General features: G+C 35.5%; 1 protein-coding gene across 3 annotated transcripts in view; it reads left to right on the top strand.

Moving 5' to 3' along the window:
* CDH8 (cadherin 8) overlaps window positions 1-23,173 on the top strand; it is a 145,466-nt gene that overhangs the window by 91,187 nt on the left and 31,106 nt on the right. For 2 of the 3 annotated variants that reach the window (XM_051629597.1, XM_051629599.1), the window contains 3 exons: window positions 4,566-4,702; window positions 7,484-7,531; window positions 19,941-20,062. In XM_051629597.1, the coding sequence (XP_051485557.1) occupies window positions 4,566-4,702; window positions 7,484-7,531; window positions 19,941-20,062 (307 nt within the window). The remainder of the gene's footprint in view (window positions 1-4,565; window positions 4,703-7,483; window positions 7,532-19,940; window positions 20,063-23,173) is intronic. The other variant, XM_051629598.1, reaches the window with a different exon arrangement.

Raw genomic sequence — 23,173 nt, 5'->3', positions numbered from 1 at the left:
AATCTGGGATAGCTCTGGAAAGTCCAAATTCCTTTTTTTGCATGAAAAAATATTTAAAGGAGAAAAAAAAGAAATTTTAAGTTAGAAATTCTAATATTTTGGGAGCAAAAATATTCCTCAGACCAAGTAAGGAGCAGAAATGCAGTTACTTTCTTTCCAATTCAGAACAAAATTGGAACAGGAGAGGAGCTAACAAAAATACGTGGAAACGGTGTTTTGGATTAGAATGTTTCATTCTGATTGTGCATTTCAAGGGATTTTTCTGTTACTATATCTGGTTCTGAATGTGCCCACCTTATGGAAGCACTTGAAGAAGGTTTTTTTGCAATATCTTGTGTCAAATGCAGAATTTTGGCAGTGGTCATTAGTCTAAAGTCTTTGTATCAGCCAAAGAGATTTTGACACCTTTAGACGGATGCAGCTGAAGGATGTGGGTATTGTGCATGACTTTGTTATTGTTGATTTTAAGCCCTAATTATGGATAAACAAAGGCATCTTTGAATGGCTAAGTGGTAATGTGCTATTCAGCTGAATTATGCTGTCATTACCTGCTTCTCCAATGAATATTAATTATCTCTTCATATTGGTTAGTCTAACTATATTGTATCTTTGATAACAGTATTTTTTAAATAAGCAGCAACATTTCTCTTTTATCTTTCTTAGCTTTTCTGGTGTGCATGTTGCTTAAGGGCCTGGCTCACTTTTAAGCCTGCTGGTGAAAAGGATTTACAAATTTGGCTAATACTTGTAAAAATGGCCAGTAGTTTGTCTTCCAGCCTAGTCATCCCAGAAGCATGTGTCAGTGGCTCATGTTTTCCTGCTTCTAGACCCCATGCACCTCTCTTGGGAAAGGGACCCAGTGAATCCAGCTAAGCTATTTGTAAAGCTTCACTGCAGTTTGTTTAGTAAGGCTAGTCCATTCTGCCTTTTAGAATAATTAGGCTTGAAAGATCATTATCTATTAGCATACAATCTGTGCATTGCAGTAGTATTTATTCATGTTTCTGTTGTTATTTTATAACCATGGTCTATTTATCTGCAGTAAATTATCATGAGTGAAGCATGATCCAAGTGCATAGAGAAAAGCACGAGTAATAATCTTTCTTCCTATACTGTCTCTGCCCTCCTATAAATCACTGCCCTTGAGTGCCTTTCTCTGTGGAGAGATAAGCTTCACTGTGGCAGGTTTTCCCCATTCATATTGACAGAGATTTCATCTTTGGCAGCAGTTGATCATTTTCTTAATTCACAGCAGGCCTTAAAAACCCAGATAGGTTATTTTCTGCCTCCGTAATGGTACAGCTGTTTATCTGCCACTAAGTAGCATGTCTGATCTGCCTGGCATTAATAAACAATGGTGATTTACCACTGATGAGGTATCAGGACTGTGATTCAAATCTCAGCAGGTGCAGAAAAAAAGGATTTCTGCTCTTATTTACCTTGGTGCAAATAAAGAAAAGATCAAATTAAGTCCTAACAGCAATATCAATAGTACAGAAGCAGGACTGAGAATAATTTTAAGTCTCCTGTTAAACCACTACAGGGTTGTTCCTGTAATTGCCATAGCAGACCCATAAACTAACCGAAACTTCCCAATAGCCAGTGCTGGGTTTATGGCAATTTCAGAAGTTATTATTTCCCAAGATATTCTTTTCTCATTTTTAGAGAAATGAATGTTTTATGTATGGCTTATGGATCTGACAATGCATTCCCATTAAAAAGAGTTACAATACCATTATCATGAAAAGGAAACTGCAAATGTACTGTTAGTTTTCCCAGGTTTATGACACTGCAGATTTTATTTATTTTGTACCAAATATTTATCAAATTAAAATCAGGAGAAGGCTTTACCTCTCTGTAGTCTTGTAAATCCATGTAACTTGGTTTAAAAAATGTTTCATTTTGAATGCTAGTTTTGCTTTGTGAATAAATACTTTTGGGATGAGATGAAATGTAATATAATAAACTCACAGATGTTACACTCTCAGTTTTGTAACTTCAAAAAATGTACTGCAGGAAGATGGTAACTGAAAGCTAAGAAAGCATTGATCCTTAAGGAAAAACTGTGTCTTATCTTACTGGCATTTATGTCAAGCCCAGGTCAGCTAAACATTAAATAGCATACAAGCATTTTGTATTTTATTTTGTTTGTGGACTGTAAAAATTCCACAAATGTTTGATACCAGAAGAGTACTTCCTACATCATTACACAAAGAATTAAAAGATAGTTTTGAGTGATGACATCTTAAAAAGTTATCATAAATGCATTCTCATATTTTCTTGAGTGAAATCTTAAACCTGTGTAAGTCTGTAAAATATTTTTACTAACTTCACTAGTACCAGAGTTTTACTTTTAATACTTCAGTTGGAACTAGAGAGACCTCAAAATAAGGTTTATACATTTTCAAAAATGATTGCCTGAAGTTAGACAACTACAACTTCACTCTTTCATGCAAGTGACCTGATTTTCAGAAATGCTGAAGGTGGCACAATTCCCAGAAACTGACTGACACTGTCCCAGGTTGCTCAGGGAGATTGTGGCTGCCTCATCCCTGGAAGTGTTCAAGGCCAGGTTGGATGGGGCTCTGAGCAACCTGATCTAGTGGAAGGTCTCTCTGCCCATGCAGGGGTTTGGGACTGGAGGATATTTAAGGTCCCTTCCAACCCAAACCATTTTGTGATTCTACAAATGAGAACTGGGCCATATACTGGGCCTTGGTAGAAAATCAGTTAACTTAAATGTCCAAATACAGATGCATGTGCCTACCTTTAGGCACATATATTTGGACTTTTACTTATTTTTTCTTTTATGATACCTCTTAAAAAAACTACCTGGTTTTGAGTGAGTAAAACTATTTCTTAGCTTAAAAACAGGAAACTTAAATGTCTAACAAATACCATTCCTTAGTTTATCAGATTTTCACTCTGAAGTCCATTAGTTAAGTACCTTACCAGCGTGGTCTTGTTCTTTAGTAATACGGTCTTTAAACATTTAAGCTTTAAGGTTTTGATAAATTTTCATAATTCAGAACTAGTTTTCTAAAAGTGAGTTTTATCTTACTAAATGCATTGCATGAGCAGTCCAATTGCAATGTATCTTTCATTCTGAATATGAAAATATCTGACACTGAAATAAAAAAAAAAAAAAAATGAATGCTGTATTCCTCAGCTTTGAAATGAGATCTTGATGCTGTGTCTATCAAAATCAATTGTGTTATGCTGGAAAGAGTTTGAGTTCATCAGAATATGTTTATTGTAGCTTATAAAGGAACTTCTGAAGCAGAACTTTTTTTGGAAATTGCTTATGATAAAGCAGAAACAAGAATGGAATAACTGATTTTTGGATAACCGTGCCATTGTCACTGTAGAAAATATGCTCTTGCTCTTTTATCAGTGAATTTAACCATGTATTTGCAAAAAGACCAGAAATGCAATAAGAAACTGACAGTCTGAGTTGGTTTTCTGACCGCTATATAGTGCAATCCAGTCTGATACTGTATCCTAACTGACCCTATTCTGCATAGATATAATGCAGAACAGATGTAAGAATTGTCAGCTTCTGTAATACATAGACATAAAGGCTTAAAAGGCTTTTATATAAATCCACAATTAGGATTCAGTAAAACCCCTTGAAGTCAATTTTTATTGAACCATATCAACAGTATATCACTAAACTCTCTCATTTCATACCTTTCCTGTCAAAAAATTGGAAGGCTTTGTTTTGTGATTTAGTGTCTTTTTGCAAATAATGCATTAATAAAATAACTCTGGGAAAATGGACAAACATTAAAGCTTTCCTGGAGATCCTGTTCTGAGCTTCAAATCATCATCCTGCTTACTGCACTATTGGAGCAGTGCACTGCAGCTTGCTCTTGTCAGGCTGGCTCTATTTGGGCTGCATAATTTACCTGGGCGCTCAAATTTGCAAACTCTGACTCTCTGTGATTTGAAACTTATTTTGTTAAAAATGAGTGCACTCAAGCCATAAACAATTGGTCCTTCAGTGTTTTAAGTGTTTTATAAGAAAATGGTGTTTCACTGACTGCCTTCTGCCCGAGGAACTGCTAGAGCCATAACCAAATAATATGCTTGGAGAACAGTTCACACTTCATTAATCTGAAATTTATTGGCAAAATAATATTATTCAGCCCTTTTTTGAAAAAAAAAAAAAGCAACCATGAAGCCCACCATTTTTGTGTGCTTAATATGTTACTGTTGAAATTATCATCAGTAGCTGTGAAATACCATAGAAACTGTCTAATAAATGTGATGGATTATGTAATTAACTCTTGATCAGCACCGTTTTTCAAAGATGTTACCCAGTGAACCTGAGGGCATTTTATGACCTTCACACTGGGTATACAGCTAATTACTCCTTAGGCAATAATTATTAACTTTTTTTAGTCTCAGTTTTGTCATTTTGTCTTATAAATTATTACACTATTGAGCTTCTCAATCCATTTGGCTACAACACTGCAGCTCTCAGAGGGCTCCCTAAATTGTCTTTTGATTATATGGATTGCACCAACTTCATTAAGTAGATTACAGGGATGTCTGTTTTGTAGGTTTTCCATTGATCGGCACACTGACCTTGAGAGACAGTTCAACATTAATGCAGAAGATGGGAAAATAACTTTGGCAACACCACTGGACAGAGAAACAAATATGTGGCACAACATAACTATTGTAGCTACTGAAACTAGTAAGTATTTGTGTAGACTGACTTTTAGTTCTCTTGGGTTTGTAATTAATTTTAACAGCATGTGCAGTGGGAACTGTAAGTAATTCAGTAAAAAGTAAAACATTGGATCTTTGAATTACAGAATTTAAAAAAAACAAAACAAAACCAAACCAACAAACCAACACCTTAATTTTTACTGAAGTTCCTTTTTTTTTGTTTTGTTTTCAAAACTGCATTTTTTTTTTCAGTCCATACAGTAGTTAAGATTTAGAAGAGGTACATGAGTACATTTGTACAGGGTATATAGTGTAAATGTTAAAAAATGTTCTGCAAAACCCCATACCAGAGCCTTATATTTAGTTAAATTAAGGCAAAAAAACCAAAGCTTTGTTGTTGTAGATTCAGTCTTGAAGTTCTTTACCCTGAGTGATGTTATGTTTCTGTACCATAAATGATGAGCCAGGTGGATAACATTGCATGAAAGTAATCCTGTTTGATAAATGTGAATACATTTATTCCTAGGCAGTTATAGATAAGAGCATGGATTGCTTAGATCTACACCTAAGTCATTGGAAACCAGGAGTGTCACCTTCTCTGGGAATATGGGTCCTAGATTTTAAAACAGATTTCTTGAATAATTTGGAATTTTGACACAGTAAGCACTGCTGGCAGGATTGCATATGACAATATAAGTTGTTATTAATATCAGCACTGTATTTTGGATGCATTTGATATACATATATTGTAGCGAAAGAACAGGTTCAGAATGTAGGTCTGTCAACCCTTGTCATTGTCTTAAATGAAACAAACTATGAAAATGTTCCTGTTAATGTATCTATTCTGCAATCATGTTTATGCCTAATTCCAATACGCACATACATGCTTGACACATTGTGGTGACAATATTTGTCTTCAGACCCTGATGATCAGTGCTGCTAATTCTTGCGTGTAGAAAATAGGATGATGTTAATGCTTGATTTTCCCCAGAGTGCCTTTTTCTAAAGGATATAGTGTTATGAGACAGAACTTTTAATGCTCAGTTTCATGTTGCTGCAGCTATGAACATAATGAATGAAAGGATGAAAGATGCTTATTTGGCCCGGTTTTGTTGTCAAATATTTTTCTGTGGTACTTGTTTTCAATAAAAAAACATATTAGGGATCTCTATCAGGTAAATGAAATGGCATGCATAGATGACAGAGAGAGACAGAGAGGGAGAGAGGTCTGAGTGTCACCTTAGCTCCGAGCTTACAGCCCCTGTAACAGTGTTTCCATCACCTACCGTAATAATGGGTATTTCCTTGCTGGTAGTGCTGACAGTGCCCTGTTAATTCCTGTTAAATCTTGCAGGCAAGCTGACCCAGGGAATCAAACTGCATAAGCAAAGAAACTAAGCTCTGGGTTCACAGGGCATATTTTGCCCATATTGGTATCACACCAGTTAATAATTTTGATGTTTTCAAAAGAGAAACATGACAAATTTCCATACCGATTTTCTCAAGACATGAGGAGTGTGTCACATCAGGAGATTTACCAATGGCATAGAAAAGTGAAGTAATTTTACATTTTGTTTCCTCCAGAAAGTCAAAAAATAACAAAATAAAATGTGTAATTTTTCAAGAAGCTCCTCCAATTAATGTTTTTATTCTCCCTGTGTCAGAGCAAAGTTAACAGAAGTGCACTTCACTCAACCACATTAGAATCAAGTCTACCTGCTGCATCTTCAGATTTTTAAAACATAATTATACTCAAGAATTTTGTGAGAAATCAGCCTTGTCATTACACTTCATGGGAGCCTCAGCATCTGTCACTGTTGTAAAATTGCCTCTTACCACACTGGCTATGAAAATAATAACACAAATCTTGTTCTAAGCATTTGTGTTCCTGCTGATGCTGCTTTTTTCACTCCAAATACAATTATTTGGCATTTACACAAAACAAGAGCTTAATTTCATAGACTATTGTATTTGCTTATTTAAGAGGAATTATTTTTAAACCCCTCATTCAGAAACTAAATGTGTCCTTAGAACTGTCAGGCAGGGTAATATGGGCATTTTTAGATTTTCTTCCAACACAATAGTAAGCAAGATCTCTGTTATAAAAATAACAAACCCATTGGAGGCAGACACAGCATCGAATGAAAGTACAAAATATGTCATTATGATGCTTTCACCAATTGTAATATTACTGGACCACTGATGTCCCATAAAAATAAAGATGTCAGCATAATTCATGCAAGAGCATTTTCTCTTCCTAGGCTGAGTTCCTGATTCAGTTCAGGGCTCACCTCTCTTTGTATGGGGCAATGATCAGACCTTTTTATTGCCATGACATTTGCTTTACTAATCAGAAGCCACGATACTGATTTTTTCTTCTCTTTTCTGAGCACAGTAGGTCCTACATACGCCCTGATTTATCAGCACTCTCAGAGATAAACACCAAGTTTTGCCAAAACATAAATTGCTATTTTAGAACTTTGTGCTGGTAAATTACCTGCAGCTACATTTGTGCTTTAAGCACAGGAAATTTTTGGCAGTTTTCTGCTGTCACAATGACAAAGTTACTCTTTTGCATCATCCCTCAGCCACTGACTCAGGTGGGAATCTTCCAAGGCAAGATTGATCTGGCTGAATTGAGCATTTTCACTTGGCTTGAGGATGAAGATATTTAGATTCAGACTGGCTGATCTTTTTGAAAGCCTTTAGACTTAGAATGTGTGTCCGTAATTTTAAACATGCTACTTCTTTTTAATCTGAGTGCCCCAAAATAGGAATTTAACCCTTTCATGTCTTGCAAAACTAGGAGGAGAAACACAAAAGCATGAGCCAGTGGGGACTATGACTCTTTTATGTAAGTACTTAACAGATAAAAGACCAGTTTGGGCATTGTTTGGCTTTTTTTGTTTGGTTTGGGTTTTTTGTTTTGTGGGGGGTTTTTTTGGTTTTGCTTTTTGTTTTGTTTTTTTGTTTTGTTGTGGTTTGGGGGTTTGTTTGTTGGGGTTTTTTTTTAGAAGAAGAAGATTTTCTTTTCATAGGCAAGTGACTGGCTAGTTCTAGAACACATTAATTCTACTGGTGGCGAATAGTATGACCATCATATTCTGTGGCAGGGGAGGCATTTTTGAGGGTGGCATTTCCCTCCTTTCACTTCCTCATTGCTACCAGACTCCTTCCAGACTCTGTCAAGGACTTTCCAGTTCTCTGCAGCCTTTCTTTTTGGGTGGTTTAACAAGCCAGACAAACTAAGGAATGGTTGCCATGAGTGGCTCTCTCTCTGACAGTTCCCCAAACTTTTGTATTTCCTTTATGTTCTGGTTCTCAAAATAAGCAGACAGGTTGAATTTTGTTTTATGCCTGCTGTTTAAATCACAGTTACTATCTTGCATACTGGTTTCATGCCCCCTAGAGAGAATTCTTCCAATATCTCATCCATCTGAACCTTTTTTTGGTTACTAAAGATTAAACAATGCAAAAAGCCATCAGTGTAAAATACTGGAGTGAAGGTGATCAACATGGTACAGGTGATGTTTAGATGGCAGTTTAAGTATTTATTATTTAGTTACACATTTTCCATTAATTTAGAGAAAAATCACTAACCTCAGTAACTTCCTCTACAGCTTTGGTCCTCTGAACTGCTACCCTTAAATCTGTCTGCTCTGAAATGTTCCATTCCTTTTCCATATTGTGTTCTATTGTTTAATTTCTAATGCTTCTTCTGTTGTAAAAAGAATTTTTACTTCTTGTTCAACTTTTTTCCTCTCTGGTCATGTGGTGACTCTCTACGTTGATGAATTCTGTCACATGGAGAGTATTACAAAGAAGTTTGACATCTTTGAAAGATCACTCTAAAATACAGGCTTAGGATTCACAGAAAAAATATATGTATTAACCCTTATGACAAGAGGCATACTGAAATTTACTGCACCTATGAATTTATTCTTAAATTTTCTTTCTAAATTGCAATAACTCCAAGTTTATTCTGCTGAATGAGTCAGGAGCAGGAACATCTAGGTGATCACCTTGCGAGAGGAAGCAAGTGCACTGGCAAACTGACCTTAAGCTGAGAAAGTACTTTTCAGTCTGTGGATATAAAAGGTGAACTTGGTTTTCTTTTGCTGACTCTAAACCTTAAATGCTGGACTAATGAGATTTCTAATTGTTTTGTGGTGTAGCTGAGACTTATGTGAGCTTAAAATTGTATGCCAAGGTTGGGAGGCTTATTTTAGCTAGATACTTGCGAGAACAGGGTTGGCTATAGGCTTGCTTTGTAAGTTGGGCCTAGTGATGCTGCTCGTATGTTTGGGCTCTCTGCAGCTATGCCCTTAACATGAAAGGAATCTGGGACCATATGCAAGTATTCTCCAAGAGCCTGAATTGCAGTGCAATAAGGATGAATTATTAACTTACAGAATTTTATTTTGGTGTATCTTTTTAATGTGTAGAAAGGCTCTCACATCTTTGGTTCTTTATTGAAATGGAATTTTCTGCCATTCAGTAGGATTTACAAAAGCCGGGATCCTTACAGTCAAATGTGATCCCATTCATCTGATCACAAAAATACATTTTTTAATTTGTGTAAGTTACAATTATAGCTATAACTACTGTTCATGCTGACATGCCTGTGTTGCTTGCATTAACTGGTTAGCAATTTTGCTGGGCAGTGAAGCAGAGCAGAGTTCAGGCTGGGCTAAGCTCCTCAGTATGCTTTGTTTCTGGTACAGGTTTTGCAGTTCCTTCTGAGTTCCATGTTGTCAATGCTGCTCAGCTACTAAAAGAAAATCAAATAGCCATTCTTTATTTATTAGAACATTTTTGTTACAGATTGCACAGATTCTGAACGGATTTCAGAATCACTGGTAATTCCAGCTATCAGATTGTCTAAGACATATAATAATTAAACTCTTTCTTCTTACTGCCTCCAGCTCCATGGATCTCCCCATTGCTGATACTTCCCTAGCATCCTCACTGTGTGTCTCATTAATACCACAGAATTGCCCTATACTTCAGTCATTGCTGGTTAATTGATCTAACAAAAGCAGTGATGAATGGTGTTCTAATGTACTTTGAAACCTTCTCTCTCAGAGAAGGTGTTTTAACTTAGGCAAGAAAGAATTGTATTAGTAACATAATTCAACTGCACAACCTTACTCCAATTTAAATGTGAATATCCTGATATTTGGATACTCATCCCTCCTAAACTGTTGGTGAGGTGTGCTTGAGATACAGGATTCTAGTGATTCTTTGAAAACAAAAAGTACACTATAATGTGCTCACTATTATCAGTGCTTATCTGGAATTCTCTTTTTAAAAGTGAATTATTTTCTCAAGAATACATCTATTTCATAGTAGAATGCAATGATACCATAGTGTTCAACAAGAAAAAAAATTGTGAACACATTCCAGTTGGCAGGCTCTGAGATTTGTGAAAAACACCAAGAAATAACAGAAACTGCAGCTTATAAACTTTAAAGCCAATTAAATGACAATACATTTAAAGTCCTCAAGCTTTCTTCCACCTGTTACAACATTGAGTGGGCTACTCAAGATTTATGTTTTTTCCCTAGTTTCCTTGTGACCCTGAGCAGCACTGGATTCCTCAAACTGTGTTCAAGCTGAATCTCAGTCATGGTTTGTGAGGTACTAACATGAGCATATTCAAGCACAGGCAGGTTCTTCTAAAATGAGTGTAGACTCAAGTCTTTTCAGACATCCTGGGAAAAAATAGAAGGTGAAGCGTGCATCCATTTGCTCTGTTGCCTCAGATTACAAGAAGGGTCTTCTAAAACTTCTCCCTCTTCTCACACTCTGTGCATCACATGCACAGACATGCAACAAATCAGCCTGCTAAGGAATTCCAAAGCCAATGCAGGACTGCCTGAGAAGAGGATATTTCTCTTAGCCTAGAGCAATACTTTTAGACAAGTTTAAATCTCTGAATGAAGGATTTTAATGGAATTTCTGTTTTCCTTATTCTCCAGGCACTGCAGCCATGGAGCTATTATTTTCATTTTGATTGACAGCTTTCTCAAATGTCTCTTGGTATTCAGCTTCACTTGCCAAACAAAAAGCTAAGCCCCCCGCCCAAGTACTTGGCAAAGGACCAGAACTGCCTCAACTACTGGAAATTCTCATGAATTATTAGCCAAAGCAATAGGTGAAAATATAGATAAGATCTTGAAATGGAAGTGGTGATTTGACCACAATAAATATTTTCCAGGCATAGAGTATAGGAATCTCAAGGACAAAGCTGTGGGCTTTATCTGACAAGGGTAATTACCCATACCAACGGCGTTCTTTGGAAATGAAGAAGTATGAGGCAATTTCATCACCTAATGGGAAAGGGCATAAAGCCAGAAAGACTCTTTATGGTTTACCAAGAATATAAATATAATAATTGAATCATCACCCGGCACATGCTCTGCTGAAGTTATCTATATTGTATATTCCTTTAAAAAATACAAGGAAACTAATTAAAAAGGAAGAGAGCCATAATTACTCTTCAGAATAAGCCATCAGCTACAATGTGCTTTTTAATGCCATTAATACCTTTGCTCCTGATTTCATTTATTGAACTTTATTTAGCCTTTTATTGTAAAAATTACTGTAGGCAGTATTAACAGTAATTCTAACATTTTACTAAGTTACTTTGGTACATCATATAATTACCTCTAATTTAGGGCTGAGTAACTTTCAGCAAGTTTTAGAAAGAGAAGGAAGAAAGACTTTATGGAGGTTTAAACAGAAACAGCTCAGGAATATTAACCTTAACTCTGACCCTTTATTTCTCTGGCTTAGTGGAACTCAAAGTAGATAATTCATCATTTTTGCACAGAAACACAGAATTTAGTAAGGTAGTTTTTATTCATTTGCACGTAAATACAGGGTCACACAGAGCTGCATGGATTCTAATGGGTCACAGCTCAGTGGAGGTAACATGGAAAGCTGGTTTGCAGCTCTCAGCTATGACAGTGCCTCCAGACATAGCACAAACTTTCCCATTAGTGTTTCTCACAGCTTGAGAATAGTAGGAGAGGTGATCCACATGGATAGCAGCATGGGAGTGGCCATATTATCAGGAATATGAATGGGAACAGAGCATGCCTAAGGAGAAGTCATCTACTTTTAAGCAGAATATGACTGTCTGAAATCACTGTATTTTCTGTAAGGCTGAAGCGTGAGAGTAGGTCAGAGTCAGTGTTTGTAACTGAGTATTGTTTTAGTCTATCTTTAAGCTCATTTCTTTCTAGAATAAAGACTCAGAGTAGCACGCATTGAGCTTCTAATAAACTTGCTAGGTAGCAAAGAAAGACAGTATTTTCTGGCTGAAAAACACTGAGGATTTTTTGGAAGCACATACTGATAGGCTAGTGAGATCTTTTTGCTCGTTGCTTAAGGTATGCAAGTAAGAACGGTTAGATGCTAAACTCTTAGAACCTGATTCAAATCTAGGATATCCAAAAACATTTTATGTGAAGGAAACATAAGAGCAATTGAATAGCACTCTAAAGAAAATTAGCCCCAGCAAGGAACATGAGCTCTAAAAAATGACATTTAAATACTTCCATAACAAATTCTTGTATAAAAAAATATTGTTATTAAAGCATTTTGGTGTTTTGTTTATCAGTAAGGGAGATACTTCATTTGGGCTATTAATTATTTTACTTCAGTCATGAAATCACTTTACATTAAAAAAATATATATTCTAGATATCTTGTCCTCAATCAGTCTGCTTATTGTTGTTATTATTGCTGCTAGTCATTACACACTTTCATAGCTAATTTTAATTTATGATATATAATCAATATTTTATAACATTTTAACATGCATGATGTATTAGCATATTAACAATATAATTACTCTAAAGTGTGGGCCAGATTCCTGACTGGTTTATGCTAGTGCAACACCCTTCATTAAGGTGGAATTGAGCAACACAGCAGCAAATCATGCGCTGATACATTTGTTGTGTCTTAAAACTTTTCTTCGGCAAGTTTTCTTTCTGCCTGTCACTGGTCAATTTTTTAAGGCAAATCCTTTTCTTTCACTTAATGGCACCATATTATTTTGGGGAATTTTCTTCATGTTGTTCTATTTAGAAATTAAAACTTGTTACTTCCTCACAAGGATTAAGGCATTACACTGCCTCAGAAAATCTGGAATCCTAATGAGGTTTGTGGTGCTGTGATCCACAAGAAATAAAGCACTAGTAGCATTTCATCATACTGTTACTGCTAGTGTTACCGTGAAGGTAACAGAAATATGTGGTTGCCTATGTTTTTTTGCAGTTCCCTGCTTTACTATTTTTCCTTCGTGTTGGTAGCTGCCACAAAGAACTGGGAAAAACTTTTTCAAAGCTTCTAGTTGACTCTGAGCTTTGCTAAAATTATGGGACTGTAGAGTAGAGCTTCCTCATTGCAGATGCTTCCAAAGATTGCAAATGCTGGTTTGTGATTGTTCGTTCTTGAAGTGAGGTGTATATATATATATTTAATTTACATTGTTTTTTGAAAAAAAATGTAACTGCATAACATCACATATTTCTAGCTTGCCTTTCTTAATAAGTCCACTGCTAATAGTTGCTAGAATTTATACCATATTTTTTATTTTTGCACACGTAACAATTCACCACTGAAGTACCTAACAGTTCATTTACTAGCAGTGACATAACTGCAAACTACAACCTGTCTTACATTCTCATTAGAGACAAATAAGGCTCAATTACACAGGCTGTATCAGAAGTACAGATTGTTTTCCATCAGCATTTGTTTCAATTTAGTCTCTGGATGGATGTGTGGGTGGAAAGGTGTTGGCAGTGTACTTTTTTCTTTCTTTCTTTTTTTTTTTTTTCCCCTTAAGGATTTACTTAGAACCTGTGAATAAAACAGAATTGCTTTCATTGTCATAAGCCTGACGTGTCTAAAGCAGCTTCCAATACAAGCCACTCAAGCAGCTATACTAATAATTTATTTTGAATTATGTATTTGTTTACTCATATTGATGTGTCACATATATCTTGATTATGTGTTACTATGAATATAAAGCTCGCTGTGGTCAAAATTAGATGTGCAGAGGAACAGTTTCCAAGTCTGTGCTGTTTGCGTCCAGAGCTTCTGACAGGAGACAAGCACCCATAACTGCTACTCAAAAACTGAGAAGGTGCTACAACTTCTGATTAGGGTACCCCTTCTAACTCTTTTCAGGCTTCATCCCATCCCTTTGTTCCTCCTACTTTAGTATCCCTCTTTCTCTCTCCTAGTGTGTATCCCAAGCAGTCTGATCACTCTCTTGTTCAATATCTAGGTTACATGTAATGAGCACTCATGGCACCCAGTACTTCCAGTATCTACTGTATCTTCTAGCATTTTCTCTTTGGAGACCATGAAAACTAATAGGAAGGCGTGGCACTAAGATGGATTTTTCAAAACATAAACATTGTGATTAGTGGGAGACTGCCATTTAAAGTGATATATAACAACCAGAAACCCTTGAGTGGCACAAGGGGTGAGGGTTGCCTATGCTTCCCATTCCCCTTTAGCTGTAAGGTGAATAAGTAGTTTTAGAATTCTCTGCTCCCTTAAGCACAAAATTCCAGCTCAGTTCTCAATCAGACTGCATCAGCAGATAGCTTTTCCTGCATGGCCAGATTTGAATGGAACAGTGTCTTTTGGTTTTCCCTTTTAACCAGGGTTATGGTAGAAGAGACCCCCTGAACAGCTGTAAACTATATTTGAGGGGATGTTCTGTTTTTCCAACTTAATTTTGCCTTTCTAAGCCCTTTTCATCTGCATTCAGAAAGAGCAATATCATGCATATACACCAAACAAAATATGATACTTCTGCAAAAAATTGCAGACATTTTCTAGATTTTAACCTTTTGGTTAAATTTTTTACAGTCTATCAGGAAGGAAATAAAAATAGAATGTAATGTAGCTTTGTTCTTGACTTGTTCATCTTCTGGAGACCATAACGAAATAAACCAAGTGATCTACAGAAAGAAGGCAAAACTTTTCAACTCCATTATTATTTTTTTTCCTAAGAATGACTCAAGGAACAATTCTGAGAAATATGTTTCACATCTTCTTCTTTCTGCCTCCTTCCCACATAGGTGTACTTGCAGAGACTCGCCACAATCTGTACTGCTTAATATGTTCCAGTGTGCTGAAATAAGTATAAATGGAACATTAAATTTGAAGCAGTGTTTGTTTCTTGGCTTAGCAACTTGTACAAAGCCTTTCTGCTCTGCACTGATACATTTATATTATTTTATAGACATTCCACAACTCGTAGTATTTTGGCATCCTTTAAAAATACAAGAGTTTCAGGGAGGATCTAAATCTTCATGATGACCAATCCTGTTTATATTTTTATTTTGGCTGCTGGAATTTCGTCTAATTGAGAAGTAGCTTATGTTTTGTTATTTTAACAAAAATTTTGCCAGTTACTGCTGCCTTTTTCTGACAAACACAGAGTCAGTTTCAGGCATTGAGTCTCTTGAATCACATCATCATGTAATACTGTCAGCCAAATGAGTGCAGTATTTGCTGCAATATGTGGTTTGGATAGCTAAACTTCAACACAAATAAACTTTTAGTTTTACGATAGTATCTGTTTCTCAGGTTCTTGAAGTTCATTTGTCAGTTTTATTTGGCAAAAAGTTTGGTATGAGCTGTGTGGTTACATAGGTAAAGGATTGCACAAAGAAAATAACAACATAAACCCTAACAGGAGAAATAAACTTCTCCTGCATGTAGATTATGTTAGTAAAGTCATCAGACAAAACCTTGGTCAAGTAATGGGGAATGGATCTGTTAAAATGCAACTGAAGTTTAAAATATTATAGAAGAAGTGACGTTATTGTTATTAAGTCAATGATTCAGATTTTGTTTTGATTGTTATAACTAGGCCTTCCTTTACTTCTAATTTTAAATACTATTATAGTAGAAATTTAACTGAATCAGAGAAGCATGAAATAGCCATTTCCAAGCCATGTAGTGATGATGATAATAATAAAAGATGTGTTATTTTCTAGCAATCTGCTTTTAATTCAGTTGGTTAATCTTTGTTAAAATGCAAGACAATTTATGAGGTTTTAAGGAGAACCTTGCAGTGATTTGGCATGATTTAATTAAAGGAAAACTAGTTTAAACTGGTTTTCTTTTTGTTAAACAAATGATGAACTTCATTTTGTGCAGCCAACAATTCTCTGTCTTGAAGACCACTACTCTTTAAAGCCACTTGTATGTCTATCTGTCAAGAAAAGACAGTGAAGTGTTTTAAGTGTTTATGGGAATTGAAAAGCCACATTATGTAGTGTTAGTTAAGACACAAGACCAAAAATTTGATTTATAAGCTCTAATTACCCCTAGTGTAACTTCCTGCACATAGTAACAATGTTAACAATGCTTAGTGCTTTGCATTGCAAATTTCCAATGATAAACTCATCTCAGATGCTTTTCCAGGAAGGAAGAAATATGTTGATCACAGTAAGTAGAGAAATAGCGTGGGTCTGTCGCCTCCAGAAGTTCAGGTTTGGAGACACTAAATTGCTTGATAATGGGATCTTTTAAAATTTATCTATGATTATCTCATCTACCTCTTCATTTCTGTATTGAACTCTGCAGCCTTTTTTAATCCTCAGTACATTTCAGTGGGTGTGTTACTCAAAGAGGAGCACCAACATGGTGTATATTTCAAGCATTTAATGTTCCAGAAGGGTGTTGAGAACTGGGGAGAAATACAAAAGAGCTTTTTAGGTCCTTATAACTCTTGCAAACCTTTCAGTATGCATTTCTGAACTAATCTGAATGTTCCATTATTGCTGGAAATATATTTATTATCAGTAGTAAGTTCCACTAGTTATTTTTACATTGAGTCATCTTTTCCTTCTATCTGTCTAGACATTCCTTTCTTTGTGTGTGTGCTGTGCTCATCTGGAGCAGCAGCAGCCTACTGGATCTTGGAACTGTGGGCAGTAATTGAAACTTCAGCAGAGACATAAAAGAGCTGCTTTTCTAGGAAATTATGTACACAATTTGCATGTGTTTCTTGCAGCTACATGCTGTGCTGTGGCAGTGGTGTCCACAGGTGACCACTGGAGTGTAGTTGAAATGAAAAAGTCCTTCTTTGCTGATTTACTCTGAAAAAAGTTTTGGTAAACTACACCATTGAGAATTTTCTCAATGTTATTTTATCTTGCAGCTTTGTGCTAAATTTTCAAACCAAGCCATTGCTTGGCAAGTGACAGTCCTAATGATATACTTGTATTGTGAGACTCAAGAAAGTCCTTTTTAAACTATGAATCGCAATAAAAACAGGTGCTGAAGGTTTTACACATTTGGTTAGTTCCTTAGAGAGAGTGTCTCCAACTTTACACTGTTCTATGATTTTGCATTAAATAATTGATTGCAACTTCAGCAATCAGTCTTACTATCTACCTGGTACATGCAAGAAGACTTGGGTCCTTTAATTCTGGCTGAATTCTTTGAGAAAAACAAACAAACAAACAAAAAACAGAAAAAGCCCAGTACTTACAACTCAGTTTTGTCACTAGTTTAGAAAGAACTGACCCTCCATTCATACAAATGAGGAACAACTCCAAACACTGAATGCTTATCAGGATGAAGACCAACTGGATGAAGGATGGCTGCCCATGCAAACGTAGCAGTTTGTGCACTCCAAAGATCAGAGTGGATCCACTTCATACACTTTACTTTTAGTTCAGAGCTGGATTTACACCTGAGAGGGTCATCCTCTTTGTGCGTGTTTTACCCCGGAGGAGTTTACAGACATTAAAAGTATGAAAATGGACAAATGAAACTACTTTATTTTGACATTGCTTCCAATCCACAAGTGAAATCTGGATTTGCTTAGTGAGAATTCGTTAATTTGTTTCAATAGGTATGCTTTGGGTGGTTTTAATTTACAGAGAAAATACTTAGAATAAAGTGAAGTATCATTGAAAGCTTGCAATGACAAAATAATGCAATGGATTCAGTGTAGTGGGCAGTACAAGCAGTGAATAAAATTCCCTCTCCATCTCTCTTTCTCAACAATAAATTTCACCACAGTCACAAGAACCCTAATAGATGGTGGAAATCCCCTTGTTTGGAGATTTCAAAACCAGTTGGGTCTCTCTTGTATTTAGTAAATTAATTTTTTAAATGAATTCTCATCAAGTTTCTAATTATAATATCTTTAAATTTAATGTTTGTCTTTCTGATGAAAGACAAACATTTTGGAGGGCAGTCACAAGGGACATGAATAATTTTTTTAGAAGCTTATCTAATTAATTACATTTCTCTGTAATGTCTTTAAAATTTGAACTGCCATCATTTCATTAATTTAGATAAAAGTAAATCTTTAGTGTTTAAATACAACACTAGTGCTGAGAATTCTGATAAGCTCAAGATGCATTGTCTGTATTTTTATCAAGTTTAGATATAAAAGTGTCTAAATGTTTGGGATTAATGATTTGCAAATTAAATTTTATTTGAGTTCAAATGCAGTATTATTTCATGGCATAAGTGTTTACCTGTTATTAAGTACGACCATATGATGCAAAATGGATATATATACTATTCTTAAAATTATTTTGGTGCAGTTTCTTTTTCTTCTGTAACATGTTTCTTTCTGAACTAACACTTTTAACTTCTTCAGCTAGGAAGCATTTAAAGTCTGATGTCTTGTAATCGTCCATGTCCTGTACGAGTGGAATTGTAACATTTCAGGCTTCCCAGCACACTTAAAGCCTTTGTTTATAGCAATAGCACATATGGTGATAGCCTGGTTTTGTGTCTTTTAAAATAGTTATTTTTATACTATTTCAAAGTACAGTTAAAGCAATTGAAATTTACACTTTGGGATTTACTGGAAGAGCCAGAAAAACTATAACTGTGTTTAGCATACAAGGTAAAAAATAGGATGCAAGAGGAAGAGTTTGATTAGGTCACAACATAATTAACTGTAAGGAAACCAGAAAAAAATAGTGTCTAGAGTGATTCTTCCTTTAATCACCTGCATCACTTGTAAGTGCTTCTTACATTTGTTGTGAGAGGTACATTGAATACCAGGCAATAGGATCTTGTGTCCTGCCTTCCCCTGCACCAGTTCTGCCCTGCCAGAGAGCAGGACCCACATGGATTGATGGCAGTTTTGGACAGCTGCTAAGCTGTCACAACTGTGAGTAAGTTCTGGTAGGAACTTTCTTGCCTGCAGTAATAATTTAGGCAAAAGCACCTAGTTCAGTTGCAGGTCAGACCCAAAGTTTAATTCACATATTGTGCAGTTCTTTCAGTTACTGATGATCTAAACAAGGTAAAATATTATGGTTGTAAAGTAATACTAGGAGATGGATTTTGAAACTAGTATTGAGTAACTTGTGGAGGTGTGCATGTGCTGTAGAACCATTTTTTAAACTCTTCAGCTCAGCCAATCACCTCAGTTTAAATTATATTCTTGGTTTTGCTCTTTGGGGAAAAATAGTCTGAAATATTTATAAACAGCCTCTTAAAATGAATTAGCTGTACTGAATTGAAGTAGAAACAGACTGTGAAATCTATTCAAAATGGAGTGTGAGCTGTTGGTTTAGTGTTTCTTTCCTTGCATCCTAACAAGGTTATTCTACTTACAGTGATAAACTTTTTATGAAAAATAGATCTATATTATATATAAGGAAGCTTTGTTTTGGTGAAGAAGGAAATTCACAGGTCATATATTTGGTCAGTGGCAGATGAATCAAAGTGCTTTAATAGTCCAAAGTACTATCTGTCTTCACCTATGTCAATCTACCATCTATCTTTCTCACAATGTGGGTCTTTGCATTCATCGTATTTGTAATGAAGAACTAATAGATGTGCAGTCAGAACAACTAATAGAGTAAAATGCTCTGTGCTCTGCCAAAGATAAACAAAGAAATAAATCTATGTTGTTTACAGCTTTCCTTTTTCCATGCATAATGGACTTTATCAATAAAACAATACAAACTTCATCAAAGAAAAATCTTACCAATTTAGTCCAAGAAAGGTCTTCATTGAGCTAATCTCCGACAAATGCTGTTTGCAATAGGGAACTATTTATTCTTTTCAGCCATAAATTACTGGCCATCCTTCTTTATCTCATGCTCCAACTCTACGATCCATTACAGATGAGACAACCCAATTAAGAAAGGACAGAAGAGAGGAGGAGTATGGTTACTGTGTAAGCATTTATGGATCAGTCCCAAAGTAAGTATGCTTACCTTTTATTCTTTGATTTCTTTGATTTAGGGAACCACAGTCAAGTGTCCCGGGTGCCTGTAGCTATAAAAGTTCTTGATGTAAATGACAACGCTCCTGAGTTTGCATCAGAGCATGAAGCCTTTTTATGTGAGAATGGGCAGCCTGGACAAGTAAGTCTCTCCAAGCTTTTATGTTTTGTACTTTGCTATGTGAGAATGGGGGGCAGTTTCTCCATATCATCTTATCTTTATTCCTAAAATGCATGCTTCTGTCTTCATGCTAACAGCTAAGATAAACCTATGATTGTATTCTGTGGTAGTATATATGGACATAAATATTTTTTTAGAGTATAGGTTTTAAATGAAAGTAGGTATCTTGGGACAATTTCCAGAAGAAGTTGCTGAGTGTCTTTAAGCTCCTACTGTTTCCACTCTGATGGAGCTCATCACTTCATTTCATGTATGTTAACAGGTAAAAGTATATTCCAGCCTGAATTCCTGTTCAGTTCTTTAACTATATTGCAGATGGTTCCAGGTACAATTTAGAGAAAACAATTAAAACATTAAAACTATTTCCCTTTACCCGTATTTCAGTTATGATCTCTATTTAGTGCTTACTCACTTTTCTATGACAATTGGGAAAAAAGGCAAGAAAGCAAACCACAACTTGAAGGATAGCCAACTAAATTTTTATTGCATTTAAAGTATCTAAAGAGGGGTGGGGTGTTGGAGAAGTGGAGTTCAAATTTTCATTACCTTTCACAACAAAAAAACCAAACAAGCAAACAAAAAAGGCTTAAAATGTTATTTCCTTCTTGATTTAATGAAATAAAAGAGTTAGCAAAGGAATTTACACAACACATTACAAAGTGAAATAAACATAGCAAGATATCAGAAGCAAGATTTAACCTGTGTAGCTTTTTTCAAAGAAAATTAAACAAATTGCTTAAAGGCATTCACTTTGAAGGACAGATGTCCTGAAATAGGGAAGAATATATTTTATGCCTTATATATGACAAGATGAAGACTCAAGAAAATGTAGACTTTTAGAAAGTAATGCAGTATAAATGAGATTTAACTTTTGTCCAGCTTGAGAAACAATCACAATTCAGTGTTTTTTAACTTTCTAATTTATTTCTAGAGTGTGACATTTTATTTAAATAAATGGCAGCTGACAGCATGACACTAGGCTCGTTAATCCAACTATTCTTATGTCTCCTCTGGGTGTTAGGCATTAAATTTACTATTCTCCAAAGAAGGTTGCCTGACAATAGAGTTAGAAATAATTTTCTTTTAGTATTCTTAAATGACAACCTATACAGTAGCATATGACAACCTACCTCTGCCAGGCCTGGGTTGTTGCAGAATATGATTTGACTTACAGCACCCCTTTTTGTTTATAAAAAAAGGTGTTCAAAAAAGTGTCATTTAAGAAATGACAATTTTCTCTGACCACTGAAAAGCAGATTATTGAAATGTGCCCTTATGGGCAGACAGTTTTGTTACTGTTGGTATTTAAGTTCTAGCTCCCAGTAGGTTTCTGTTTAGCTCAGGGTGGATTTTAGATTCTGAGTAATAATATTTTCAAGGATATCATAAATTCTAATGAGTATACTTTTATCCAGGGCTCACAATGCTGAAATCAGAAAGCTGTGTTGCACAGTGTTTTCCAAAAATATTTATCTAGGTATTCCTATTAAATTTCAGGTGGTTTAAGAGGTGGTGAAAAATGTTCATGTTTCATTTTTGAATAAAACAATAAATGAGACTATTAAGAGTCCGCTGGTAAAAGAGGCTTTTGTTTAAGCACTTAAGGAAAACTTCTATTAAACCATGATATTCTTCATCTCACACTCTTGATCTGATGGCAGATGTCACTCTTGAGCATGAATCCTTGTGTGAACTTTGCAGATAGTCATTAAATATTTGGCTGCCAGCATGGATGAAGTGGCACTGATCCTGTAATTTATTGTGTTTTAAACAAATAACATAATTGGAACAGTAGCCAGTCTAGAATACTCAGCAAGGTTAGCTTCTAAATTTAAGTCATTATTCACGAATTATTTGCTCCTGTAAAGTATCTACATTACCTGGTTACTTTTTCTTATGCTTGTTATTCTATATTCACATTTTTAACAAATTTTTGTTACTCAGTCATGATGTAGAATTAAAAAATGAAATATGTCTCACCTATCAAGTAGCTGATATGAGAAAGACTCTGCTATCTTACATGGTAGCAAAAGCCTAACTTGGATAGTTCTCCAAATTTTTAACTTGAACATTACCTGTGCAGGAAAGACACAATTGTGTCATGGTATTCCAGTCTATTTACATGTGCAGTTTTACTTAAATCTAAGTTTAAATCAAATTTGAATTACCATCAGGGAGATGACATTTGAACTTTTTATGAAACCTTATTTTGCAGCCCCTAAATAGATTGAAACAACTATTCCATTCCAGTTTCCAATTGTTCTATTTTGGGTTCAGATATAATTGCAAGCAGCAAGTGCAGCTGCTGGTGATGTGACAGAATGTATCAAAAACTGTTGATGTGTAACATTACCAGATGCATTTTCTTTGCTTAACCGGCCTCTTACAGCGCAGGTACTAGAGCTAATCAGAGAGGAGAGAGAGAGGAGGAGGAAATGTATTTGTCCATGCACATATTTATGTGCTCCTTGCACATTTTTACAAACAACAGAAATGTGGGTTTTTTTCAGTCTTAGGGGCATAAAAAAAAAAAAGTATATGAATGTTATTTTACAATATCTCTAAGCTAACCATAACTATCTCATGCCATTCCCTTTTATTTTTTTTTCTTTTCTTTTTTCTTCTTATTTTTCATAATTCCACTTACTAAAGCCAGAACATTCATAGCTTTGCTGGCTATAGTTGTACAGTTGATTGTTCTCCAGCCCTGCTAAGTTGTTTTTCTGTACTCCTAGAATCTGTATTGTTGGGAAAGCAAAGTGCCTCACTCACTGTTTCTTCCCCAGTCCATACTGAGACTTTTCAAGTGAAGTGTTGTTTGCTCCAAAGCTACAGAACTTTCAAATGCTGAAGCAGTGCAGACAATGATGTATCAGTGCTCAAGCCAGTGTTTAAAGTACAGCAATATAAAATGATACAACAATACAACGTTTCTCCAGTCTCTTGCAGTTTGTTTTATTAAATTCTAATAGAATTGGCTTTTTCAAAAGGAAGAAATCTTCAAATAGATTTTTGTCTCTCTGAAGAGTCAAAGCTCATTCAAATGGCAAAATGCAGGTTCTAGCAGTAGAG

The sequence above is a fragment of the Apus apus genome, chromosome 11, assembly GCF_020740795.1.
Source record: "Apus apus isolate bApuApu2 chromosome 11, bApuApu2.pri.cur, whole genome shotgun sequence".
Lineage (NCBI taxonomy): Eukaryota > Metazoa > Chordata > Aves > Apodiformes > Apodidae > Apus > Apus apus.
Note: the sequence above shows the minus strand (reverse complement) of the source record. Positions and strands in the feature narration are given on the sequence as shown.